This window comes from Rhincodon typus, chromosome 15 (genome assembly GCF_021869965.1).
Source record: "Rhincodon typus isolate 14 chromosome 15, sRhiTyp1.1, whole genome shotgun sequence".
NCBI classification, from domain to species: domain Eukaryota; kingdom Metazoa; phylum Chordata; class Chondrichthyes; order Orectolobiformes; family Rhincodontidae; genus Rhincodon; species Rhincodon typus.
Window position 1 is genome coordinate 49076187 of NC_063346.1, and position 25632 is coordinate 49101818.

Below are 25632 nucleotides of genomic sequence, written 5' to 3' on the forward strand. Positions count from 1 at the left end.
CCCTGAACACAATGGACAATTTAGCCTGGCCAACCCACCTAGCCTGCACAACTTTGGACTGTGGAAGGAAACTGGAGCACCCAGAGGAAACCCACGCAGACATGGGGCGAATGTGCAAACTCCACACAGACAGTCGCCCGAGGGTGGAAATAGCAGGCCAAGCAGCAGTTTTGTTACCAAGATAAGTTTTGAACTTAGCCAATCTATTTGAACCAGGCACTTAGATACCAAAAACCAATTAAATCTAAGTCTGAGATAGTAGGAACTGCAGATGCTGGAGAATCCGAGACAACAAGGTGCAGGGCTGGATGAACACAGCAGGCCAAGCAGCATCATAGGAGCAGAGAGGCTGACGTTTCGGGCCTCGACCCTTCATCAGAAAAAAATCTAAGTCTGATGGTTTTGACAACATTGGACCAATTGAATTGTAAGAAATTGATATGTCATCAGGGGTAGAACAGAAAGGGGCAGTTGGAAAATTGGGAGAACTAACTGCCATCAGCCAGAGTTAACAGCTCTCGAGAGAATTGCTGGCTCTCAGTGTTCTCTATGTCTTAGAGAAAGCACTAACTAAATATTAAAAGGTACCAACAGCACAACTAGTTAATCTGCCTGACAGAAGAATCGACAGAGAAGATGCTCCTGACAGAATATTCAAGAGAGAAGACACAGAGCATTCTGGAAGATACTTAATCTGGCTGTAATTTTAAAACACTAAATTCTGTTTAATTTTATTTTACTTTATATACGTTGGACTTATATTTGTTGGAACAGGATATCATGAGAATCTTGTGTTATTCGGGAATACTTAGTAGTTAGAAGGGATTTATTGGTTTGTTAATAGTTTAGTTAGTTTGTTCACTGTTAGAGTTAGATAAATAAATAGTTACTTATTGATTGTAAAGTGAGTGCCGAAGACTTATTTTATTTAACCACTAGAAGTTGCTGGTTTTCCACCCAAGTTTTTATTGGTGAGACAGGAATTTCGCTAGCGAGCGGCAAAAAAAAAACCCATTCACATGCATCACCATCTCACTGTTGTCATTCTCGTCTCATTTGTATAGAGTTTGCTGTTGTTGAAGCAAGATGGCGATGGTGTAGCAGTGCAGCTTGTGGGCTCCTCAGCCCAGGAGCCCAGAGCTCATCTGCTCTGTCCATGTTCTACCTTTTTCTTCCTCTGCTTTTTCTTAATGTTTCCATTTATTATGTTACATTTTTTAACTTGTTCAGGAGAAGGCGTCTTCTCCCAGCCCAGTGAAGGGGTGTCTTCCGGCCCAGCATTGCGGTCATGGCCTGTTGTGGTGGTCTTCTGTTGGGGTGGCATGGCGGTCTCCAGGTTTGGCGGTCTCAGTGTGGCACGGCGGTCTTGTCGGTGTGGAGATTTCCTTTGGCCGCGGCTTCCAGGTATTTCAGTGGCCTGGCATAGTAATCACGTCCAGTCCTGCCGTGGGAGGTCTTGTCCCAATGTGCGGCATTGAGGTCTCAATCCGGTGTGAAGGTCTTGTATTCCAGCCTGGAGCAACAGTCTCCCATTGTGGCAGCCATGTCCTGGAGGGGCAGTGTCGGCTTGGCATGGCGGGCTCCAGGTTTGGCAATCTTATCCCGATGTGGAGGTCTCGTCAGTATGGTGGTCTTCTTCCGAGGCAGCTTCCGGGTGTTCCAGCGTTCATTGTCTTAATCAACTTTCGCTGAATTGAAGTTGATCTGAGATGAACTCTGTCTCAATTTTTACTTTTCTCTTCTTATCTATGACTGCCGTCATTAGTACAGATGCCAAGGTATGGTGACTTATGAAATTTTCCGCTGTTTTTTTTGTAAAAATACACATGACAATAATTTACTATTCTATTCTCCCGAATAGCAGAGAGAAACGGAAGTCAGAGTGGATACCTGATAACTCCAGCTCACTACTTATTCCTCCTCTTTCACCAGCATTCCCGTGTTTCCAAGAACTCTTCAAGTATAGTACCCGTCTTCCACTCCCTACCCTGGATCCACAAAGGTTGGCATTGGACACTCACCAGCCTCAACACATCATCATGGCACATCTCAAACTCACTTTGAATACAGTTCTCTGATGGTTTTACAGGTCTGCAAGGTCTTCCTGGTAAAGGATATGTCCAAGTCGATGAGAGTGAGGGACCAGTTCAGCATCTGCTGCAGAGCTTTCTAGCTATCTGCAGCTTTGAAGACAAGAAAGAAGAACTGGGAAAGAAGAACTGGAAAAGAAGGGAAATGATTAAGAAAGTGATAAATCCTAGCAGCATGGTCGCAGAGAAAATAAAAAAACCTGAAAGCATGTATAGATCCAAACAATCTCAAAAAAGCTTTGGACAAATCTTAGTATCCACATGCCAAACATTGACAAAACTGTGCCACAACTTGTCAAATCAAACACTGACAGCAAATGGACGTGGCATAGTGAGAGCTACAGATGAGGTATAGCAACCGACAAATATGTAAACAGTACAAGAATTTGTTAGATTCATGAACCATTAACTAAAGTTCTTGTCTAATTTGTTACCAAACTGCAAATTCTATGCAGGCTCCGTCTTAAAGAACAAAGAACAAAGAAAATTACAGCACAGGAACAGGCCCTTCGGCCCTCCAAGGCTGCGCCGATCCAGATCCTCTATCTAAACCTGTCGCCTATTTTCAAAGGATCTGTATCCCTGTGCTCCCTGCCCATTCACGTATCTGTCTAGATACATCTTAAATAATGCTATCATGCCCGCCTCTACCACCTCTGCTGGCAACGCGTTCCAGGCACCCACCACCCTCTGCGTAAAGAACTTTCCACGCATATCTCCCTTAAACTTTTCCCCTCTCACCTTGAAATCGTGACCCCTAGTAATGGAGTCCCCCACTCTGGGGGCAAAAGCTTCTTGCTATCCACCTTGTCTACGCCTCTCATGATTTTGTAGACCTCAATCAGGTCCCCCCTCAACCTCCGTCTTTCTAATGTACCTGTGCTCAAGGATGCTGCAAAGATATCTGTTAAGTTCCCAGCTATTTCCTCTCTCGCTTCCCTCAGTAACCTAGGATAGAACCCATCTGGACCTGGGGACTTGTCCACCCTAATGCCTTTTAGAATACCCAACACTTCCCCCCGCCTCCTTATGCTGACTTGACCTAGAGTAATCAAACATCTATCCCTAACCTCAACATCTGTCACGTCCCTCTCCTCAGTGAATACTGACGCAAAGTACTCATTAAGAATCTCACTCATTTTCTGACTCCTCACATAACTTCCCTCCTTTGTCCTTGAGTGGGCCAACCCTTTCTCTAGTTACCCTCTTGCTCCTTATGTATGAATAAAAGGCTTTGGGATTTTCCTTAACCCTAAGGATGTGTCATAGTACTGGGAAACACAAGATAGAACTGTCACTCAAACAAAAGAAATAGCAATGACCAGCACTAGTGCAACAATATTACAGTGTCAGTGTCAACAACACTGAAGTAACCTTGCAGTGTGATACCAGTGAGACAGAACTTTGAGCAACCATTATAGAGCAGGGATAACAATCTGCAGTTGCATCCAGGATGTTAATGCAAAATGAAAAGTGCTGTGCTCAGCTTGACAGGGAGATCCTAGCTATTGTTCTTGCCTGAGAGTATTAATCAATACCTGTTTATGAGAGACAAAACGACAGTGAAGTCTGACCACAAGCCACTTCAAAGCATTTTCCTCAAACTGTTTCTATCTGCTCCAAAGCATCTGCAAAGAATTTACTTCATTTTGCAAAGAATTATTTGGATGTGACATATAAGCAAGGGAGACAGGTGTGCGTTGCCGACATGCTGTTGGGAGCAGTACTCCCTACAGAGAAGGTTGAAGATGCTAAGCCAGACTGTGAAATGTTCCAACTTAAATGAGAAGCAACCAGCTCATCATGCTCTGGGAATCATCAATCCCACCGAGGTACTGAATCTGAAAGGCAAGCCTCTTGCTCAAAGAGGAGGCGATGGCCTAAATATGTTGTCATTGGACTGTTAATCCAGAGACCCAGCTAATGTTTTGGGGACCCGGGTTCGAATCCTGCCACAGCAGATGATGGAATTTGAATTCAAAAGAAGTCTGGAATTAAGAATCTAATGATGACCATGGAACCATTGCCAACTGTCAGGAAAAACCCATCTGGTTCACTAATATCCTGTAGGAAGGAAACTGCCATCCTTACCTGGGCTGGTCTACATGTGGCTCCAGACCCACAACAATGTGGTTGACTTTTAACTGCCCTCTGGGCAATTAGGGATGGACAATGCATGCTGGCCTAGCCAATAACACCCTCAAACCGTGAGAAAAAAAGAAACATAACACAAAAATGCAACACTTCAACTGCTGCAGGAAGTAGTAATGAAAGAATGGTCTGAAAATATACTTTACTAAAAACATACCTGTTGCTATAAGAGTGTACCGGGCATACAGGGGTGAAGTGATTCAATCTATTGTTCCTTGTCAGGATCACCAGGCTGTGTTCCATATTTTAGGTTGTAAAAAAAGGTTTGATGCATTGAAGGCTATTAGTCTCTATAATTTGAGAGCGTTGATATTTTCAGAGTTTCTCTTGCTCATTTCAAAGTGCAAGTTATTTACGTCTCTCAATCGATGTCTGTTTTGTTCTGGTGTGATTTACAAGGGTCACATGGTGTTTGGTTTGCACAGAAATTTGATGGTTGCCATGCAAATTGAAGAGAACATTGCCTATGATTGGTTAGTACACAACACACTGATTGATTGAGGAATTCCAAGATTAAATAATTGTCTTGTTGTTCCTTGGTGGGTACAATAATGGACAATATAAACTTGTTTCTATCGTCACTGGACATTTTGGTTGGTTTTATGTGCATCACTTGCGTAGTGGTTGGAATGAGGTCAGCCAGTTGGACCTCATAGAATAGGAGTTCCCTGATTGGACCAGATTAACAGCCCAATTGGAGAGCTCTGGCTGACAGATAAGAACAGGAGTGTCAGACATCCTGTTCACTCTGACAGCTGGCTCTGAAGGATCTGGATCAGTGTTAAAGATGCTCCATGTGTAAATAAAGGGTGACTTGGTGACATGATACCAGCCTCTATGGAGTTATTTCAGTGGTGAAAGAAAAGCACGCTCCTGAAGAAATTCTTTTGCAACAGTCTTTGAGTTGGGGTAAAGATTTCTGGCACTGTATGATTTATTTGGGAAACTTGACTCATTCTATCCTGTCAAAGACTTGACCAGTATGTGGAAAGAATGTGTTATCTCTTCTGGGCAAATGGCATAGCTTTTCAGCTGCCCAATGAGTAATTCTCCTGATTGCCCTTGGACCCAAAGCTTTTTTGGTTATTAGGAGCCTAACTATCCCTGAGACACCAGATAATAAAACCTTACAAAAGTTGATGGATTTAGTTGAGGAATATTACAACCCCAAGCCTCCTCTAATTCTGAGATACTATCAGTTTTACTTGGCAATTTGAGAATCAGGGGCATCTATATGGGCATTTTTGATAAGTTTAAGATGACTGGCAGAGGCATATGACTTTGGTTTAACACTTAATGAGATGCTGAGACACCGTTTGGTCTGTGAGGCTAATGATGTAACCATGCAAAAGCACCTAATAGCTTAAGCCCAACTGGTTTTATTATTGGAAAATGCGGCAAGTGGAGCTTATAAGTTACAGGGTATTCCAATGGATGTGGACACCCTCGTCAGTCCAACTGAGCTTGGGAAAAATCACTTGAGTGAAGACAATTGCATAACCTTGCTCAGGACATATCCTGAACAAAGGAACTCTAGGTCAGCCCACAGCAAAACCCCAAAACAAAGCCAAGTCTCGGCCAAATAGTTAACATTTTCTGCAGGATTTGGGCCAGCAAGCCATTTTAGTTGCTGCTATGTGGACTCAAGACAGAATCCCAATAGACTTAAATTGAGTAAGAGAACTCAAAGGCTGGTATCCAGGACCATGAACACCCTGGGAAGTCCACCTACATCTGGTTTGGACCAGTTAAGTTGCTTAGCAACATCCAAATCAGAACCAAATGTAAATGTCTGGTTAAATGGTCACCTGGTTTTACTGGAGGTCAATACTGGTGCACCCGTTTTGGAGACTGCAGGACCAGTCTTTAACAAAACTCACTCAGGACTTCAATCCCTGAGTTCGCAGAAGACCTTGGTCAGACTGAACTTATACAGGGGAACCTCTACACATTGAGGATACAATTTTGGTTCTGGTCTCTCGTGAGAAGTAGCTAGTTCAGTTACCACTGAGTGTAGTACAAGGATTGGGCCTAAGCTTTATAGGGTGAAATTTGTTGAGAAAGATTCACCTAGATTGGCTCAACATTTTACGATTAGCAAATGGCTGCCAAAGTGAATTTTTAAGTTAAATACCCAGAAGTTTTTCAGGAAGGTCTAGGGACGATCAAAGGAGCCAAGGCCACCTTGCATGTTGACCAGGAAACAATTCCACGATTTTACAAGGCCTGCCCAGTGTCATTGGTCTTACAGACAAAAGTAGATGCACAAATCAGAAAGCTGGAAAGTGAAGGAATCATCAAACCAGTACAGTTTGAGGAATGGGCAGCACCAGACATACCGATTGTGAAGCCCACTGGATTGGTTCACCTTTGTGGGGATTTTAAACAAACAGTAAATCGCTTTTCACAGCTGGATAAACACCCAACCCCCTCCCCCACCTCATACAGGATTTATATGCAAAGCTGGCAACGGGTCTGTCCTTCACAAAACTAGACATGAGCCATGTGTACTTGGCAATTGTTGCTAGATGAGGATTCCCAGAAATATGCGACAATTAATACCCATAAGGATTTGTACCAACATACAAGACTGACATTTGGGGTATCATCAGCTTGCGCCCTTTTCCAGCAGACAATGGAGAACATTTTACAAGGGCTACCCCAGGTTGCCATTTAATCGAGATGACATGTTAATAACAAGGAAGACCAATAAAGAGCAGTTAGAGAACTTGGACATAGTACCTAGACGTTTCTCCCAGGTGGGCATAAGCCTTAGAAGGGGAAAAAACGTGTTCTAGGCACCCCAAGTGACCTACTTGGGCTACTGATTCGACAAGACCACATTACACCCATTGGAAGATAAAGTGAGGGCGATCAAAGGTGCCCTGGTCCCATGTCTGTACCTGGGCTCAGGTCTTTCCTTGGGCTGGTGAATTATTACGGAAAGTTCATACATAACTTGGCCTGGATTGTGGCACCTTTTTTGGGTCAACTCTCAAAAAATAAAAGGGGTCAGCCTTGGAAACGGTTGCATAGCTAAGCCATAGCTTTCAGGGAAGTGAAGAAACAGTTATCGTCGAGGACTCTCCACAAGTAAATAAAAGGATGACTTGGTGATGGAATAGCTGCCTGTGTAGAGTTATTTCAACTTGTTGTCAGCCTGAGTAACAGCCATTAGTGGACCTCTATCCCTTTAAGTGATAAAACTACAAGTGTCTCCAGAAATACTCTTCAATTCATTACCAGGAAATTTCACAAAGCCCTACAATTGAATCACTTAGTTGCTTTCGATTCCACATGGAGAAGGACTTAGGCCGGGAATTCAGCTGTCTATGGCACCACAGTTAAAATTTTTCTGAACGTATGACAATTGTGTGTAAACAGCAGGTGAAGCTCAAAGGAAACTCCCAGAATAAGTTACACAATAAATTTATCAATTTATTTACTGCAATCAATCATGAACCCACTCCTCGGGCAATGTTATCAAAAGGTTACATGTCTAAGAAGAGCATAATCAATGATCTGAATTTTATCTACTTTTAAGCTCTAGGTCTTCAAAATCAAAACTATTGATTCAGTAGCCATCTTGTGGATTGCTATCAAATTGTGCATCACTTCCCAAAGTGGTGACCTGCTGATTAAATCTCCTTCAGTTCCAGGAATCTTCTTTCAAGGATCTTCAGCTCTAATCCTGTCTTCCTGTTACGAATTGTGCATCTTGACAAGATCAGGAGCTGATGGTATAGGAAATCACAGCTCAGAAGTGCACCCCACCACTCCTGCTGCACCACACTTAACAACATGACACACCACTAAGGACTGCTGTCATCTTAGTTGTTTAAACAATTGGTGTCCGAGTATTTTGGATAAGGCAGAGTTCCGCAGGACAGTCTCAACACTTTTTTTTACATGTCATACCCTGCTTTTTCTAGTTTCTTTCTCTGAAGAGTCTCTCTTGAATCCATGATAAACACACTTGACAGCATAATATATTCAAATTATCCAATGCTTTACAATGGATATTGCGGTGAGCAACGCGACTAAGTTTAATTGCATGGTGTATCATATATATCAATATTCATTCTAAGTTGACTTTTCCTTTATTGCATTAATATTACTACTTTGGTGAAAAGAAATCCAAGTTGTTGTAATATGTGTAGCACCTTTAACATGTCAAAACATCCTAAGGCACTTCACAGGAGCATTATCAAATAAGAATGAAACTAATCAATAAGGTTATATTAAGTCAGGTGAATAAAAGCTTGGTTATAGAGATAGGTTAAAGGTAGCAAAGTAAGTGAGAGATGTAGGGACAGAATGCCACAGCTCAGATTCTAAGCAAGCCAAGGCATGATATTGATGGAGATGCTCAAGCGATCAGAATTAAATAAGTAAAGATATCACAGAAGTTATGGAGCAGGAGGAGATAGGAACTAACAAAGTCATAGAGGAGTTTGAAAACAAAGCTGAGAATTCTGTGCATCAGCGAGCACAGGGGTAATAACAAAATGGTACTTGCTGCAAGTTAAGAGACTGACATAGGAGTTTATAGATGACCTTAAGCTTATGAAGAGTAGAATATGGGATGTAATCCAGGAGTGTATTGGAATAGGCAGGTTTAGAGGTAACAAATGCAAGGATCTGTGTTTCAGCAGCAAGTAAGCAAAACAGGGAAAGTCTAACAATATCATTCAGATTCAAATAGACAGTCTTAGTGTGAATATGAGGTCAGAAACTCAGCTTCAACTCAGATGTGATGCAAAGCTTATGAGCAGATTGAACTCATCTCACACTGTTCTAGAGATAGGGTTGGAATTGGCAACTAGAAAATGGAGTGGGAATCGAAAACAACAGCTTCACATTTCACAATATTTCATTGAAGAAAACTTCTGTTTATCCAATACTGGATGTCAAATCAGCAGTTTGATAATTTAGCAACAGCAGAAGAGTCGACAGAGGTGGTAGGGTTGGAGTTGGGTGTCAATGTTTGCAAACGTTAACACTGTAGTCTCAGATGATGTCACAGAGAGGCTGCATGTAGATGGGAAATAGGTGGGAGCCAAGAACAGATCTTTGGAGAGAGGAGAAAAAATGACTAGGGATGAATTTGTTAGTGATACCCTGGCTATGCTTAGATAGCTAAGGATAGAATAAGATCAAAGGAGTCCTACGCAGCTCAATGACAATGGAGAGCTGTCCTGGAGGAGGATGTGGTCAACCACTATGAGAAGGATGTGGAGATACGTGTACCTTTGTCACAATCATATCGGGTAAGATTTTACACTTTAGGAAATTCTCCAATTCATGAAACCATCTTCTCCCTTCACTGTAACTTTTCATGTTGCTCTTAATTCCAAGTCGCCTATTTTGTACTTTCAAATCCTAAACTTACAGACATACAAAACTCGATACAGCTTTACCGATAAATTTCCAAAAAATGCTCATGATTTTGCTGTTAATTGTTGGTGCAAATACTTAGTTCAAGTGTGTTAACATGAATGAATGATCAGTCTTTGAGCCAGTGTTACTGACAGTAGAAAGTCAGGACATTTTCTTGGTTTCCTCGGATGAGGACGACAGGGGGACGGAGGTCCTGAGAAAGGGTCTCCAGCCATGCCAGGTACAATGTGCTCGGGCATTTATCCTTCCTTGCGACTGGCATTGTACTGAAAATAAGAGAACATTTCACTCCACAGAAACCCGCCAATGTTAAATAATATGCTCTTTTTGAGAATTCCAGGGCCTCAAGACAAAACTGATACCCTTGGTGTAACTTAAGTATGCAATCTCACCATTCTTATTAATTCTTTCACGAAAAAATTAAACCATTATGAAGCAGTGCTTTAACTTTAATTCAATTATGAAGTGTATGATAAGGAAGGGAAGAAATCTTCTATGATTAAAAAAAGATTTCCACAGGCTATTCTGAGAATGAGTGGTAGAGATCTCTTAAACAAGCCTTTGTTAAGCCTCTTTGGGTAAGATATCCTGACCATGTAGTGCAGACAATTTAAATAAAAATTTAAACAACCATAACCTCAATTCAGGGGAAATGCCAAGAGAAGCATGAAATAGAAATAGACAGTGCCACTTTGTCACTGTATAATTGACCAACTGAATCTAGTTAAAGTCAACTTAACTTATTAATAACCATTTAAATGTGTATGTATATTAGGTTCATAAAATACATGTATAAATATGCTCTCATAAGTTACAATTGAATTTTCAGCTTTGTGTACTATAGTTTCGTAAAATATTAATATATTTTCCAGAGAACTCAATAAATAACAATCTATACTGTATTATTATTTGAGAATGAGAGTTACTGAGATTGCTAATCAGTATTTTAAATGACTGGCATCTATCTTGTAGATATACATTATGAAATTAGTAGTGTATTTTGAAATAAAGTTCATTCATTTCACTAAATACCAGGCTAAATTTAGAAAATAAGTTGTAGAAATTTAAGCCTTTGGTACACAAATCTGATGACTGGAGGCTTTGCAACATCTAGAGGGAAGGACAGAAACATTCTGAGCTGGGGGTCACACAGAACTTATACTTACACAACTATAAGTGCAGCATCACGGGAGTAGTCCAACAAGATCTCGTTTAATCTCACTTGCCGGAGTGACTGCAGGTAACACATTGACGTTATCTAATTTGCACTAAATTTTTTTTGGGTATTTTAATTATACAAAAACAATTTAACATATAATCCAGATCCATGAACATAATGGATGCATAACTAAATCAAAATATAAAAATGTTGGTCATACACAATAGTACAAAAGCCCTGAAAGGAGACTGATTTTAGATTTATGCATCAATACTAGTCTAGTTAGTATCAAACTGGTCCTCAAGCCATTCCAGTTCACAATCAACGAAATCTTCAACCAGATCTTTACATACTTTTGTCCTGCTGTTCTTAATCTCCTCATCTGAGATCTTCCAAGGACAATCTTTCCTCAGGTCCTTAACAATAGCTTCATCCTTGAAGCCATCATTCAGTCTGAAGGGAGCAATCAGATCTTCAAATCTCTTTAAGCTGTAACAAAAGTGGGAGAGGAGGGATTGAAAGAACGGCTTACGAAATCAAAGACGTAAAAGTAGAATCACTGGCACTATGTGGCAGAATGCAGAATCTTATAGAGCTATAGCATTTGTGCTACAGTGCTCCTTACTGTTCAGGACGCGGGTTCTCATTGATGTCTGGCAGGACGTGGACCTCGTGGAAACCAAGGCGGAATTTGTTCAAGAGAGTAATCATCCTACAACAGAGACAGAGTTATTAATCCAGTATCTTCATCTGTTGTGAAATTTGTCAAATTCTCTCTTTAATATTGACAATGAGACCTATCCTGGGTTAACTGTCACTGACATCAAGGGACCAAAAGTTGAGTCAGTTTACCTGCTAGCACTAATCTTTCCTCCTCATAGGTGGTGTATAAAATTAAACATTTGCATTATTAATTGCGAAGAATGTTAATTTGTATTTACTGGTTTCTTCCAATTTTTGATTTTTTTTTAAACCAAGTATTTGTGACAAGGAGCAAGAACTTTGTTTCTGAAAATTACTGGAAAGTAGTAAAGGCTAAGATTATTGACAGGTAGGAAATCCTTCAATGTAATTACAGCAAATGGATGATTTGAAATGCAGAAATTTACATAAATCTTTAAATATATAGATTGAAGAGAAGACTTCAATTAATGGACCTTGAACCATGAACCTTATGTATCATAGAGCTTAATGTTAGCTGGAATCTGTAAGACAAATGCAATCTGAGACAAGCTTTGCAGCCAGGACAGATTTAGAGACAGGTCATACACTGATAGGGAATGGGGAAAACAACATCCGAGATTACTTATTCCCTGTGTAGGCGAAGGTAATGATGTTGAAATTTAACTTGTGACTCTGAGTGGACATCTGATTCTTATATTTGTAAGAAGCAAAATTAGAATTTGGTAATAAGATGCTTATGGTATAAAGGTGCTCAATTTTTCAGTATTCTTTAGGTCTTACTGTAGTCTAACTGGAGTGATGCATCACTTGAAATAAAACAATGGTAAACCTATACTCAGTCTCCAGTGGTCAATTATGAGCAGATATCTCAACAGAGCTAGAACATAAGAACATAGAGGTAGGAGCAAGCGTAAGCAATTCAGCCCCTTGAGCCTGCTCTGCCAATCATAGATGATCTCATCTCAACCTCAACTCCACTTTCCTGCTGTTCTCCAACTTATTACTAACTTAAATGTCTCTCTCCTCCTTAAATTTCCTCCATGTCCCAGCATCCACCTCTGGAGTAGTGAATTCCACAAATTCACAATCCTTTGAGAAGTGACTTTCCCTCCAGTGTGTTTTAGATCCGTTACCCCTCATCCCAAAACTATGGCCTCTTGTTCTAGATTGCCCAACACGAGGAAACATCCTTTCTACATCTACTCTGTCAATCTCTTTTAGCATTTTATATACCTAAAGCATGAATACAGCTGCATTATGGTGTGCAAAGATAAAACAACCAAGACACTAATATAGCAATTTTACATAGGATGTGTTCTACAAAATACCTGCTAGTGTAATTGTTTTGGGATTAATTTGATTATTTGTAATACAATTGGGTGACGTGCCACAAGATGACCGTTTCATTCACAGACGGTTAAAGGCGCCAACATTGTCAAATAGGCTTTGAGTCCCAGAAAGTTAAAAGGATATATTTTGGATATGCGTAAATTACGGAGGACAGCAGTCTACATTATTTGGGCTCACTAGGGATTTAGGAGTTCTGGTCTTTGCAGTAAGGAGATCATCCATTATGTAGCAAGATAGTACCACCATGCAAATTGGGACAGACTAGATAGAAGTGGGAGCTTAAAACTAGGTGTCCATGAAGCATTATCAGCAGAGGTAGAAGAACTATTTACCACTGCAATCTGGAACATCAGAGCCTGGAATAACAAGTCACATTGTGGTTATGTTACTGGACAAAATCCAGAGGACTGGCATTTATAATCCAGAGATTTGACTTCAAATCCCAACATGACAGATGAGACAACTTAAATTCAATGAATTCAATAAATATACACCAACAAATAACTATCATCAGTAATGATGACCTTTAAACTAACAGATTCTTGTAATAATACATCTGATTCACCAATGTCCTTTAGGGAAAGGAAATCTGCAATGCATAGAAACATAGATACCCTACAGTGTGGAATCAGGCCGTTCAGCCCATCAAGTCCACACTGCCCCTCCGAACAGCATCCCACCCAGACTCACCTCCTTACCCTATCCCCGGATTCCTGCATTTCCCATGGCTAACCCACCAAGCATGCACATCACTGGATAACATCAGCAACTTAGCAAGGCCAATCCACCTAACTTGCACATCTTTGGATGAGGGAAGAAACCGGAGTACCTGGAGGAAACCCACACAGACACAGGGAGAATGTGCAAATTTCACACAGTCAGCTGTGCAAGGCTGAAATCAAATCCAGATCCCTGGCACCGAGACATCAGTGCTAACCACTGAACCACCATGCCATGCCACTGTAGTCTATTTGTGATCCCAAATCAACAGCTGTGACTAACTCTTAACTGCCGGCTGAAAATAGATTCATAAGCCACTTAACTGTTATAGTGTATTCCCAGGGGCAATTAGGGATGGGTAACAAACGCTGGCCTTGTCAGTGACACCCATATCCATGCCTTGATAACCTCAATCATTGATCACCATAAAACTGAGCCATTAACCTTGAGAGAGGAGACTAAACACTGGTCACACAAATCAGAAACATCACGACTGGATGCTTGACAACGCGCGCGCGCGCACACACACACACACAATAATCCCTGCTCAATTCACATGTACTTACGCCTTTCTCTCCTCATCCATACGATTAATCTGACCTCCCACAAATACACGAACCTTGCAATTGCGCCACCTCTTCTTGCGCGTGAGCAAATATGGGATTAAGAGAGTGAGGCCTATAGTGTTGAAAAAAAAAGGTTAGTACAACAGCAGTCGGCATGTTGGATTCCCATTTTGAGCAGTCCTGGAAGACAGTTGCAGCTGCATCAACCTCTTTCCATTCTTTCCTAACCACTTTCCACTGCGCCCATGTTTACCATGCTGTACTTCCACATGACAGAAAAGATAATCAGATTTCTCACACATTTGAGGGACCAGTTTAGAACACCATTGAAAGTCACTCTGCAGTGTCTACCTGAGGATTAGGGTATTCACCTATCTCCTGCCCACAGTCAGACCTGGAGACAGGCAGACACAATGAAGACATCATTAATTAAACAGTGCAGATTTATACAAGGAAAGAGTAGATTGGGGATAAAGAAAAACATCCAATCCATCAAACACAACCCATCCAGAAATGGTAAAGCCACATGCTACTGACCTAGCTTTCTAATTGCATCGTCTCAACAAGAGATAGTGGGAAAAACACAGAGACAGACTTAGAAAAACCTCTTTTTAACTCAGTGAGACAATCATGCAATGCTTCATGACAATACAGTTACTTAATCCACGAAGGAACTTTCATTACCTTGTTGCACTGATTCCAAGAAGTTATGTTGGAGCGGCACAGAACTTTGGCTAGGCCACAGCTGGAGTACTGAGTGCAGTTCTGGTCACCACACTCTCAGAAGGATGCAACTGCATTGGAGAGGTTGCAGAGAAATTCACCAGGATGTTGCCTGGAATGGAACAGCTTCACTACAGAGAGAGGCTGGATAAGCTAGTGTTGTTTTCTTTAGAGTAGAGAAGGTTGACAGGAAAAGTGATTGAAGCGTGTAAGATTATGAGGGGCACAGACAGGGTGAACAGAAAGTAGCTGCTCTAGTTAGTTGAAGGGCCAAAAACAAAGGGTCGGGGTTGGGGCGGGGGGAGGGGAGGAATTATCAGGTGAAAGGCTAGAAGGTTTAATGGGGATTTGAGGAAAAATGTTTTCACCCAGAGGGTCGTGAGAAACTCGAAGAGTAGTTGAGGCAGGAAACCTCAACTTTTAAAAAGGTATATGGGATTCCCGATTTACAAAAGTCTGGATTACGCACGTGATCTCAAACAGGAATGTAAACTTTAATATTCCACAAACAAACATTTCCTGTATTTACAAACGACTGCTTTATATCGTCCTGCACTGTGTTCCAACTTATGTACAAATCGACTTGGAAATGGACTTCAGAATGGAATTTGTTTTCAAACTGTTTGTACTCGGACAAACTAGAAATGTCATAACATTCATGGCTCCAAGTCTGGAAAGTGGGACTATTGGAGATTTAGGGAAGTTTTAGTTGGTTTAGACTCCCAAAGGTCCTCTGCTGTACTGCATGAGTCTATCGTTCTTAGAATATCCCACAGCACTTTACAGTCAATGAATTATTGTTTGAATTGCTGTCACTGTTGTAATGTTGTAAACATCGCAGTCAAATTGTGACAGTAAGCTCCCACATGCAGCAATAACGATAATGAAGTTGTAACATTGATCTGAGGGTTAAATATTAGCTAAAATACCAGGAATAAGTCTCCTGTTCTTCTTTGAAAGAACGTTACAAGATCTTTTATGGTCACCTCAGAAAGCAATGATTTAACATTTCAGCTGATAGCGATGCAGTTACAGTCATCCTGCAGTACTGTGTTAAGAGTGTCTGGAGTGGGACTTGAACCCCTGAACCTATGACAACGCAACCGCTGAGTCATGGCTGCCTTCCAATCACCAGTAGCAGCAAAGACCAAGGAACATGGAATCATGAGAACGTCTGTCATAATACTGACCTTTCATCTATTCCTCTTCTCTAAATTCTAGGTATAATTTCCAATTAAGAACAATTGATGGCAGATTAAACTGTGAAGCTATCTGATTCGGAATAAATGAGCCATGTCGTAGGTGCAAATTAGTTGTAATGTTGCTCCGGACTAAAGCTGATGGAATACTTAGATGGAATAAGTAAGAAGGTCGCTCACTCAAAAACAACTCAAAATTTACTAAGACACAGCTCACGGTCTATCCTCTCCCCTGTCATTCTTGCCTGGCTATCATTCTACGTCTTTTGATGTTTCTGTATGTTTGTCCCAACCACAGCTTACCTTAGCTGATGTATCTGTATCTCTCACTTTTAACCTATTTCTGTCCAGGCGATAATGCCTGCTGCAATCTGCAACTGCACTCAGCAGTTGTGTTAGGAAAACCCTAGCAAAGAGAGGGGCATACCGTGCCAAACGCCAGGATCCAAGAGAGGGAATTCTTCTCATCCTTAAGCAGCCGGAAATTGAGAGCTGCAAGGCCAGCTTTTATACAGATCTGATGTGTCCGCTTGACAGCTCAGAGGTTTTTTTTTAAAGCCAGTCCTTCAGGTCAGCTTCAGTGACCATCGCTGCACCTTCCAACCTTCAGACATTCATGACCCCAGTTTCTTTTAATGCCCCCCCTTCCCAGAAATTCAGAAAGCTGCCCAAAGTTTAGTCACAGCAGTTCCTTCTGGCAGTAACTATCAACAGAGTGCTTTAGGTTGAAAGTGGGAGTCGAAAAATGGTAAAGTGAGATGCGGGAATCATTTGAGACAATTGTATGTTGTCTCCATGTTGGAGAGAGGGGAGCTTTTGAGGTTTAGTTCTACAAATGTCAATGCTGTTATTCTTCTGAAAATTCTCCATGAATTTAAAGTGGCATGTAAATAGCCACATTTTCATCGTGCCCTGAAGCAAGCACAATTCTGCTAACGTGCTGTGTTGATGTTCCTGATGCTTGATAATCTTAGGCCTCATCAAAATACACATAACAACTTAAAATCAGAGAGTGGCGCAAAACAGAAACGATTCACTATCATCTGTTTTATTAGCTGACGCACTCTAGCAAGGATGTTCAAACATTAAAAGGAGTGCGAAAACATTCACAAAATTGGCTCCAAAAGCCAGGAATTTCGGTTATGATGTTAGGTTGGAGAAATTATAAATGTTTTCCTTAGAGGAAAGAGGAGAAGAGATTTTCTAGAGATATTCAAAATCATGAGGGGTCTGGATAAAGTAGATAGGGAGAATTTACAATTAGCTTAACTGTCACGTATTCATGAGTATAGTGAAAGGTTTACAAGTTGTCCTAGGTACAAAAGATACCTAGATACAGATTCTTAAGTGCAAATTTTTAGAAAAAAAAAAATCAGAAAAATAAAGAAAAGCAGAAGTCCAGCACTACAGATCATAGGAATAAATGAGAAAAATAAAGAAAATGAAAAGTTCAGAATAACAGTCCTTGCAACCCAGTCCACACTGGCACCTAGTCTCTAGTCCACATCAGGCCTAGCTGCTGAGGCCGGGAGTCTGAGTCTGCGCTGAGGCCAGGGCATCACCGATGTCACCCAGGTACAGCAGGCAAGAGCAAAGGAGGAAAGAAAAACACAAAAAGGACCTGAAAAGAAAAAAATGAACGGAGCAGAGGAACTCTGGCTGAAGAGTCCTACTCTGCTGCCATCTTGGAGAAATTTCCTACATGAAAGGATTGAGAACAAGGGGACACAGATTTAAAGTAATCACTAAAAGAAACCATAAAGTGATCAAAGGAAACCATTTTCACACAGTGAGCTGAGAGAGTCTGGAATGCACTATGATCAGGCTTTGCAGAATTGCCAAGAGAGGAGGGCATAATAGACTCAAGGTGAATCAGTGACCTGTTTTACCCAACACATGATTGCCAACAGTCTTTTCCATTGAGTTTAATTTTGTCTTTTTGTCCACTTATCCATTATCTTATTTTACTCTGGTGCTTTCATGGGTTCAGACTTCAATATCTTCAGACTTGCTGATCAAGAAAGCAGATACAAGTGGGACACTCAGTCTTTGTCCTCAGCCCCATTGTACAGAGGCACCTGAGGGCTTTAACTGAGAGTGAAGACCTTTTTTCTTAAAACGATTTCACTCTGTTGCTCAGGAATCATTTGATCTTTCTACACTGTGAAGTTACGGATAAAATAGAATCCAATTATACCCATCCATAAAATAGTGATATTGAATAACACCAAGCACACCCTGGCAGGAGAAATTCTTCCAGATTGTGTGTTGTTTTTCTGAGTTACAAGTATTGATGATAAGTGTTTTTTCCTCCAAATGTGAATTGACTATAAAAGATGTGCAGAAAGTATTAATGAACAGGTGACCAAAATCAATATTACTGTCTATAGAGCGCTAGAAATAACTAATGGGATATTTTCCTGTCAAATTAACAATATTGCATGAGTGCATTAAAATAAAATTTGTACTTTCTGGCTTGGTTAATAGAGTGAGATTATCTATAGAGAGTGCACACAAATTAACACTCCATTATATCATTACTGCTGCAGGTATTAACCACCCATGCTGTAGATATTTTCTAATCAACATGTTCACAGATGTTATTACATTGGTATGTAAACCAGATGCCAACAATGGGCATTATCATTTTACCAGGACCTTTCTGCAATTGTTTCGTGAATTTATACAGTTAATGACAGGACCCTGAACAGCATTGATATACAGAAGGATCTCTGGGTTCAAGTCCATAGCTCCTTGAAAGTGGCCACACAGATAGGGTGGTAAAGAAGACATTATCTCAAGCATGATATATTAAGGTGTAGAGCTGGATGAACACAGCAGGCCAAGCAGCATCAGAGCAGGAAAGTTGACATTTTGGGTCTGGACCCTTCCAGACCCGAAATGTCAGCTTTCCTGCTCCTCTGATGCCGTTTGCCCTCATATCATGCTTACCTTTGTTGGTCGGGGAATTGAATACAATAGTCAGGATGTCATGTTGTAGCTTTATAAGACTTTGGTTAGGCCATACTTAATGCATTCAATTCTGGTTGCCACTTTACAGGAAGGATGTGGAGGCTTTGGAGAGGGTGCAGAAGAGATTTACCAGGATGGTGCCTGGATTAGAGGGCATGATCTATAAGGAGAGGCTAGAAATACTCGGGTTGTTTTCTCTGGAGCGGCAGAGGCTGAGGGAAGGCTTGAAAGAAGTTTATAAAATTATGGGATGCACAGATAGGATTGACAGTCAGAATCTTTGCCCCCAGAGATGAAGTGTCTCATACTAAGGGGCATGCATTTAAGGTGAGAGGGGTAAGTTCAAAGGAGATGAGGGGCAATTTTTTTTAGAAAGCACAGAGTGGTAGCAGTCTGGAACGCACTGCCAGGGTGGTAGTGGAGGCAGATACATTTAAGGAACTTTTAGATAAGCACATGAATATACAAGGAAAGGAAGGACATGGACAAAGGGCAGGCAGAAGGGATTAGTTTAGTTTAATTTGGTGTCATGCTCAGCACAAAATCGTGCACTCTACATAATTACTTGGTGAATCTTGAAAGGGGAAAAAGAATTCATGATTGAGAGGGCAAGTTAATGGGAAGTGAAGGAGCACAGAATAAGGGGACTGAACGCAAGAGAAACACCAGGGCCTTGGACTTTTCTGCCTGCATCTAGGTCTGCTGCATGACAAGAACCACAACAGCTAAGAGGATGGGATATCTTATTGAAAAGAGACCCACGTGTGTCAGGTAATGCCGAGGCCAAGTGACACCTTACATTTATAAAATCATTAGACTAGAAATATGGGGCCAGGGCTAATGCTGTGGGAACACAGGTTTAAATCCCACAACAGCAAATGTTGAAATTTGAATTTAATTAATAAATTTTGAATTAAAATCAGTCTAATGGTGATCATAAATCCATTGCCAATGGCTGTAAAAATCTGATTCATGAATGACCTTCAGGGAAGAAAACACCATCCTCAGCTGACCTGACTTCAGGCACACAGCAATGTGGTGGTCTCTTAACTGCCCTCTGAAATGGCCTAGCAAGCCACTCAGTTGTGTCAAATTGCTAAAGAAAATGAAACCAGACAAACATCAGGCAAAAGAAAAGGCTAAAGCATTCACAGCCATCCTCAGCCAGAAGTGCTGAGTGGATGATCCACCTCAGCCTCCTCCAGAGGTCCCCAGCATCACAGTTACCAGTCTTCTATCACCAATCTTCAGTCAATTCGATTCACTCCACATGGTTGGACCCATTGGATTACTGCAAATGCTATTAGCCCTGACAATTTTCAGCAACTGTACTGCAGACTAGTGCTCCAGAACTTGTCGCTCCCCTAGCCAAGCTATTCCAGTACAGATACAAAACTGGCATCTACCAGACAATATGGAATATTGCCAAGGTATGTCCTGTACACAAAATGCAGGAGAAATTTCTGCCTTTAATCTACTCTAGATCATCAGGCAAGTGATGGAAGGTGTCATCATCAACAGTGCTATCAAGCAGCACCAGCTCAGCAATAATCTGCTCAGTGACTTCCAGTTTGGGTTCCACCAGGGCCAGTCAGCTCCTGACCTTATTACAGCCTTGGTTCAAACGTGGAGAAAGGAGATGAATTCCAAACGTGAGGTGACAGTGACTGCCCTTGACATCAAGGCTGCATTCGACCAAGTGTGGCGTCAAGGAGACCTAGCAAAACTGGAGCAAATGGGAATCAGGGACAATACTCCAATGACTGGAGTTATATCTAGCATAAAAAAATGGTTGTGGCTGTTGGAGGTCAGTCATCTCAGCCCCAGGACATCTCTGCAGGAATTTCTCAGGGTAGTGTCCTAGGCCCAACCACCTTCAGCTGTTTCATCAATGACCTTCCCTCCATCATAATGTCAGAAGTGGGGATGTTCACTGATGATGGCACAATGTTTAGCACCATTTGCCACTACTCAGATACTGAAGCAATCTGTGTCTATATGCAGCAAGACCTGAGCAAGTAACATAGGCACCACACAAATGCCAGGTAATGACCAACTCCAACAAGACAATCTAACCATCACTCCTTGATATTCAAATATTCAAATGCATTACTAATCAGTGAATCCCTCATTATCAGCATCCTGCAGGTGACCATTGATCAGAATCTGAACAGGACTAGTCAAATAAATGCAGTGGATTCAACAACAGTCTGGAGGCTGGGAATTCTGCAGCATGTAGCTCACATCCCAATTCCTCAAAGCCTGTCCACCACAAGGCATAAGTCAGGAGTGTGATGGAATACTCCCTAATTCATAAGATGAATGCAGTTATAGCAACACTCAAGAAGTTTGACACCATCCAGGACAAAGCAGCCCACTTGATTGGCACCTAACCAGCACCTTGAATATTCTTTCCCTTCACCACCACCACACAGTAACAGCAGTGTGTACCATCTACGTGACGCACTGCAGCAACCCACAAACTTCACTGCATCTTCCAAACTCCCTGAGCTCTACTACCTCATGCAAGTCAACACCACCAGCAGCAAGTTGCCCTCCGTCCTGATTTATAAGAATGTTGCTGTTCCTTTGTAGGTGGGAAACAATTCTGGAACTCGCTAACAGAACCGTGGGTGTACTTGTCCTCAGGGACCGCAGCAGTTTGAGGCGGTAGCTCACCATTACATTCTCAAGGGCAATCAAGAGTGGGCAATAAATGCAGGCCAAGCCAGCAACATCTACTTCTCATGAATAAATGAAAAGTACTCCCAGTGTGGACGTTCACTTATGCCAATGATAGAGTAGGAGGCTCATGCATTAATTTTAATATATTGTAGTTTATGACTTCTCCAACTAGAATAAACAATTTATCTCATTACGTTTTAACTCGTGTAATTGCAAAAGGAAAGTTTGCAGCTCCTCCTTCTAGCTGTTACTTATGAACAATTCGGATTGTTACCTCCGTCATCAAAGAGCCAGTAGATGTCAATGGTCTTTTTGCCTTGCTCCGATTGGAAAATGGTACTAGCCTGTTGAGCGACGACAGTACTGGAGTCCACTAAAGCAAAAATAGTGACGGCTTTTTACTGATCAGCATGGGCAAGTAGCAGAACCAGCATTCAGTTCAACTTTAAATAATCCCCAGTGAATTGCTACTACAATGGTCATAACTTCCCATTGTAGATGGCTTCAATAATATCACTTCATTTCACCTTTCTCCATTCCTCACTTAAAAGGCTGATTTTATGGGGTGGAAATAGCTCTGAGAAGACCAGAGATCTTCATCTAGTTCATGCGAGCACTGGGGGTGGGGGGGGCGGAAATATAAGATCACAGACCTAATGGATGAAATGTAATGAGTGGGAAGCTGATGAGAGTTGCTTTGCTTCAGGCTGACTAGGCACTTGCCTGAGCAGTCTTGACTCCAATCTAGCCCCAGGTAGGATGGAAACTCCACCCTCACAAGCTGCTGGCTAATCAGAGGCCAGCAGCCTCTAGGCCCTAGAGGTTGAAGCCAAGGCTTCAATGCAAGAAGGTAAATCCTTTACTTTCTGGTCTTGTGGGGTAGAGGTCATGGGCAGAGGGAGGTCAGAGGATCAGATGCAATGTCATGGTGATCATGTGGCAAACAGAGGCACCTCAACCCCACAACAGCAGGCAAGTTGGGCTGGTTTCCCAGTTGGACATCCCTCCCTTTTGTCACATGGGGAGACAAGTGCTTGCACCCACTGGTAAGTTGGGGCTCTTCATTGGCTACTAATTCACCAATCTAGTCTGTGGCCTTTCTCACCCAGAAGGGGGTCAGTATCCCTCCAGCAGGGACAGGGACAGAATCCTAGCTCCTGATCCGAGTGCAATGGAGCCCCAAACTCCGAGAGTTCCGTTATTGGGCTTCGATCTAGCCCAATGTCCCAAGCCCCGGTCTCCAGGGCCAATTATGTTCCTTTCTCACCATCACCACAGCAGCCAAGTGTCTTTATTCAGAAATAGAGCTTAGATGGTAAGAGGCTACTTCTCCTAGCAGCTTGATATCACGTTAAGCAATCAATTATTTAGGACTGAGATGAGGAGATATTTCTGCTCGCAAGAAGTTGTGAATACTTGGAATTCTCTCTCCCATTAAGCTGTGGATCCTCAATCACAGAGTACAGTTAAGACTGAGATTATTATTTTGGGCCCTAAAATAGCTGTGGGATTCGTGGATCAGATGGGAAAGTGGAGCGGAGTCCAATGTTTAACCACTATCTTATTGAATGGTGAAGCAAGCCCAGGGCCATACGATTTACTCCTGATCCTATTTCTTGTGCTTCATCTCACAATGGTCATACTACATCTATTGATGAGGAATTAATGAAATTGACTGTGGTGGAACCCACAGGTCCTAGCCTCTGGGCCCTGAGTACACATTTTCTAAAGTAGCTGTCACATACTCACCATGTGCTTGCATCATTCTTGAAATATTGAAGCCCTGCTTCATTCTCATCATACATACACCATAATTCAAGTCAAAAGAGTCACTATAATTCAAATGCAGAGGTTAACTATTGCAGCAGGCATTAATTCCAATTACCAAGTGCATTATAAAATCCTATCACATTGTTAACTATTAACAGTGCAGAGCCTTTAAGCAGGGTCACTTGATTGTGTCTGTTGTTAAACAGACTGACTTTCACATGTTGAATTAGGCAGCAAAAGACTTTTAGAGAGTTACAAGGATTTTATTGAAAATCTATAGTTTACCATGAACAGGAATTTCCACTTTTCCTCGTCCAGAAGCCACTGAACGAGTATCCAGCTTTTTTTTTTTTTTTTTTTTTAAAATCAACCCTTCAGAGATGTTATGACACTCATTTGGAACAGATGAGACTTGAACCCAGGCCTCCTAGCCCTGAGTTACAGACACAACAACTATAGTGGGGGCCACTAAGAGGTGGGAGATGGGAGGAAAGGGGGAAATGACGAGACCCTGGAGGGTGGAGAGCTCCAGGGTCCCCACTTCTCTCCACCTCCTACTTACATAAGCATCGGCAGGTGTCAGCAGATATTGTCTTAAAAATGGTGAATGATAGTTTTATCCTGCTGACAGTCATGTTTAGTGACAGGAAACAGTGATGTGCATTTCATATACTCTCCAGCAATCAGCATTAGATGTTAGACTGACACCCTCCTGTAATAAGTAGCTAGCAAAAATCTAATTTTCAGTTCATGATTCCAATGCTAGGTTACAGATTGTAACACTGGGAAAAACCTAAAACACAACATCCTACATATCTGGATTTGATGAAATGTGCAAAAAAAACTACTGCATCTAGAATACATCTTGAAATAAATTCTCATCATCCATAGTACTTAAAATCTCACATTATCTCTCCTTTCTAAAATGATTTGCTTTTTGCACACTAATTGATATAGTAATTGGATACTCACTAGATAATGCCAATGTAATTATCCACATTCTGGGGGTGATCAGATTGCCAATTCCTTTTAAATCCCATCACCAGCACGTTAGGCTTCATCCTCCCAAGACCTACAGCCTATTAAACATGTAATAAGATTCCTTTCAACATGTGTGAACATTTTTACACAATGGTGGGGAGAGGGGAGGGGAATCAGGAGTTAATTTAAACAAAGATAATACAATGTCCTGTGGCAATAATAATGACACTCTCAACACTCTTGGGAAGTAATGGGCAAAACTGACAGCAAATTCTAACATCTGCACATGTGCACAAAAACGCAGAAATATGGAAGCTTGACTTTTCACTAGCAATTTAATACAACTTGCGTTGACTTGCTAGGCCATTGCACAAGTCAATCATACTGTTGTAGGTCGAGAGTCACACGTAGACCAGACTGGGCAAGGATGGCAGATTTTCTTCTCAAAAGGACATGACTGAACCAGATGGGTTTTTATGACAATCTGATAGTTTCACACTGCTCATTACTGAGACTAGCTTGTAATTCCAGATTTATTAATTAATTGAATTTAAATTTCACCAGATGCCATGGCATGATTTGAACTCTTATTGCCAAGGCATTAGCCTCTGGTCTACTCATCCAGAAACATCACCACAGCATCACTGTCCAAATGCTAGGCTTACTAGCGATGCTCAAATCCCACGAAGAAATAAAATTGCTGCTGTCAGAGATACTCTACTTTTTCCAGAGGGCACAATAGTAACATTCACATAATAAACAAAATACAAACTATTTAGCCACTGTTGCTGCAATAAGGATCAACAAAAATGTTAAGTCTTACACATCAGATGTAACTGAGTTTTCAACAAAATACTGGTCATAATTACGAATGAACAACCTCTTCAGCCCTGAGAAATAAACTTTATAAATGTTCTTCTGAATGGATGAAGCTTTACATGTAAAGACTGCAGATCTAAAAAGTGTGTTTTTTTGGCTTAAAGTTTAAATTCTCATATTTAAGTTTCACTTCTACTCCCTTGCTCGTGCTCCAGTCTTTATTTTGCTTTCAATAAAAGTACATAAATGTGTTTTATATTCTGGGTTTCTACTTCCAACATTGCCCACTATGAGAATTCTTCAAAGTGATTACCTGACCCTAGTCTTCCCTGTTCCCAGACATGACAAAATCCCCTTAGTGG

The 25632-nt window shown here is 41.4% G+C and overlaps 1 protein-coding gene across 1 annotated transcript in view; it reads right to left on the reverse strand.

The window, feature by feature from the left end:
• Positions 1–7666: 7666 nt before the first annotated feature.
• Positions 7667–25632, reverse strand: part of slc12a3 (solute carrier family 12 member 3) — a 57194-nt gene continuing 39228 nt past the window's right edge. Inside the window, exons 18-25 of the mRNA XM_048605699.1 lie at positions 24443–24549; positions 23450–23532; positions 21975–22073; positions 14121–14232; positions 11426–11512; positions 11154–11289; positions 10808–10875; positions 7667–9907 (exon numbers count right to left, since the gene is read on the reverse strand). Coding sequence (XP_048461656.1) covers positions 9766–9907; positions 10808–10875; positions 11154–11289; positions 11426–11512; positions 14121–14232; positions 21975–22073; positions 23450–23532; positions 24443–24549 — 834 coding nt within the window. The 3' untranslated portion in view covers positions 7667–9765. The remainder of the gene's footprint in view (positions 9908–10807; positions 10876–11153; positions 11290–11425; positions 11513–14120; positions 14233–21974; positions 22074–23449; positions 23533–24442; positions 24550–25632) is intronic.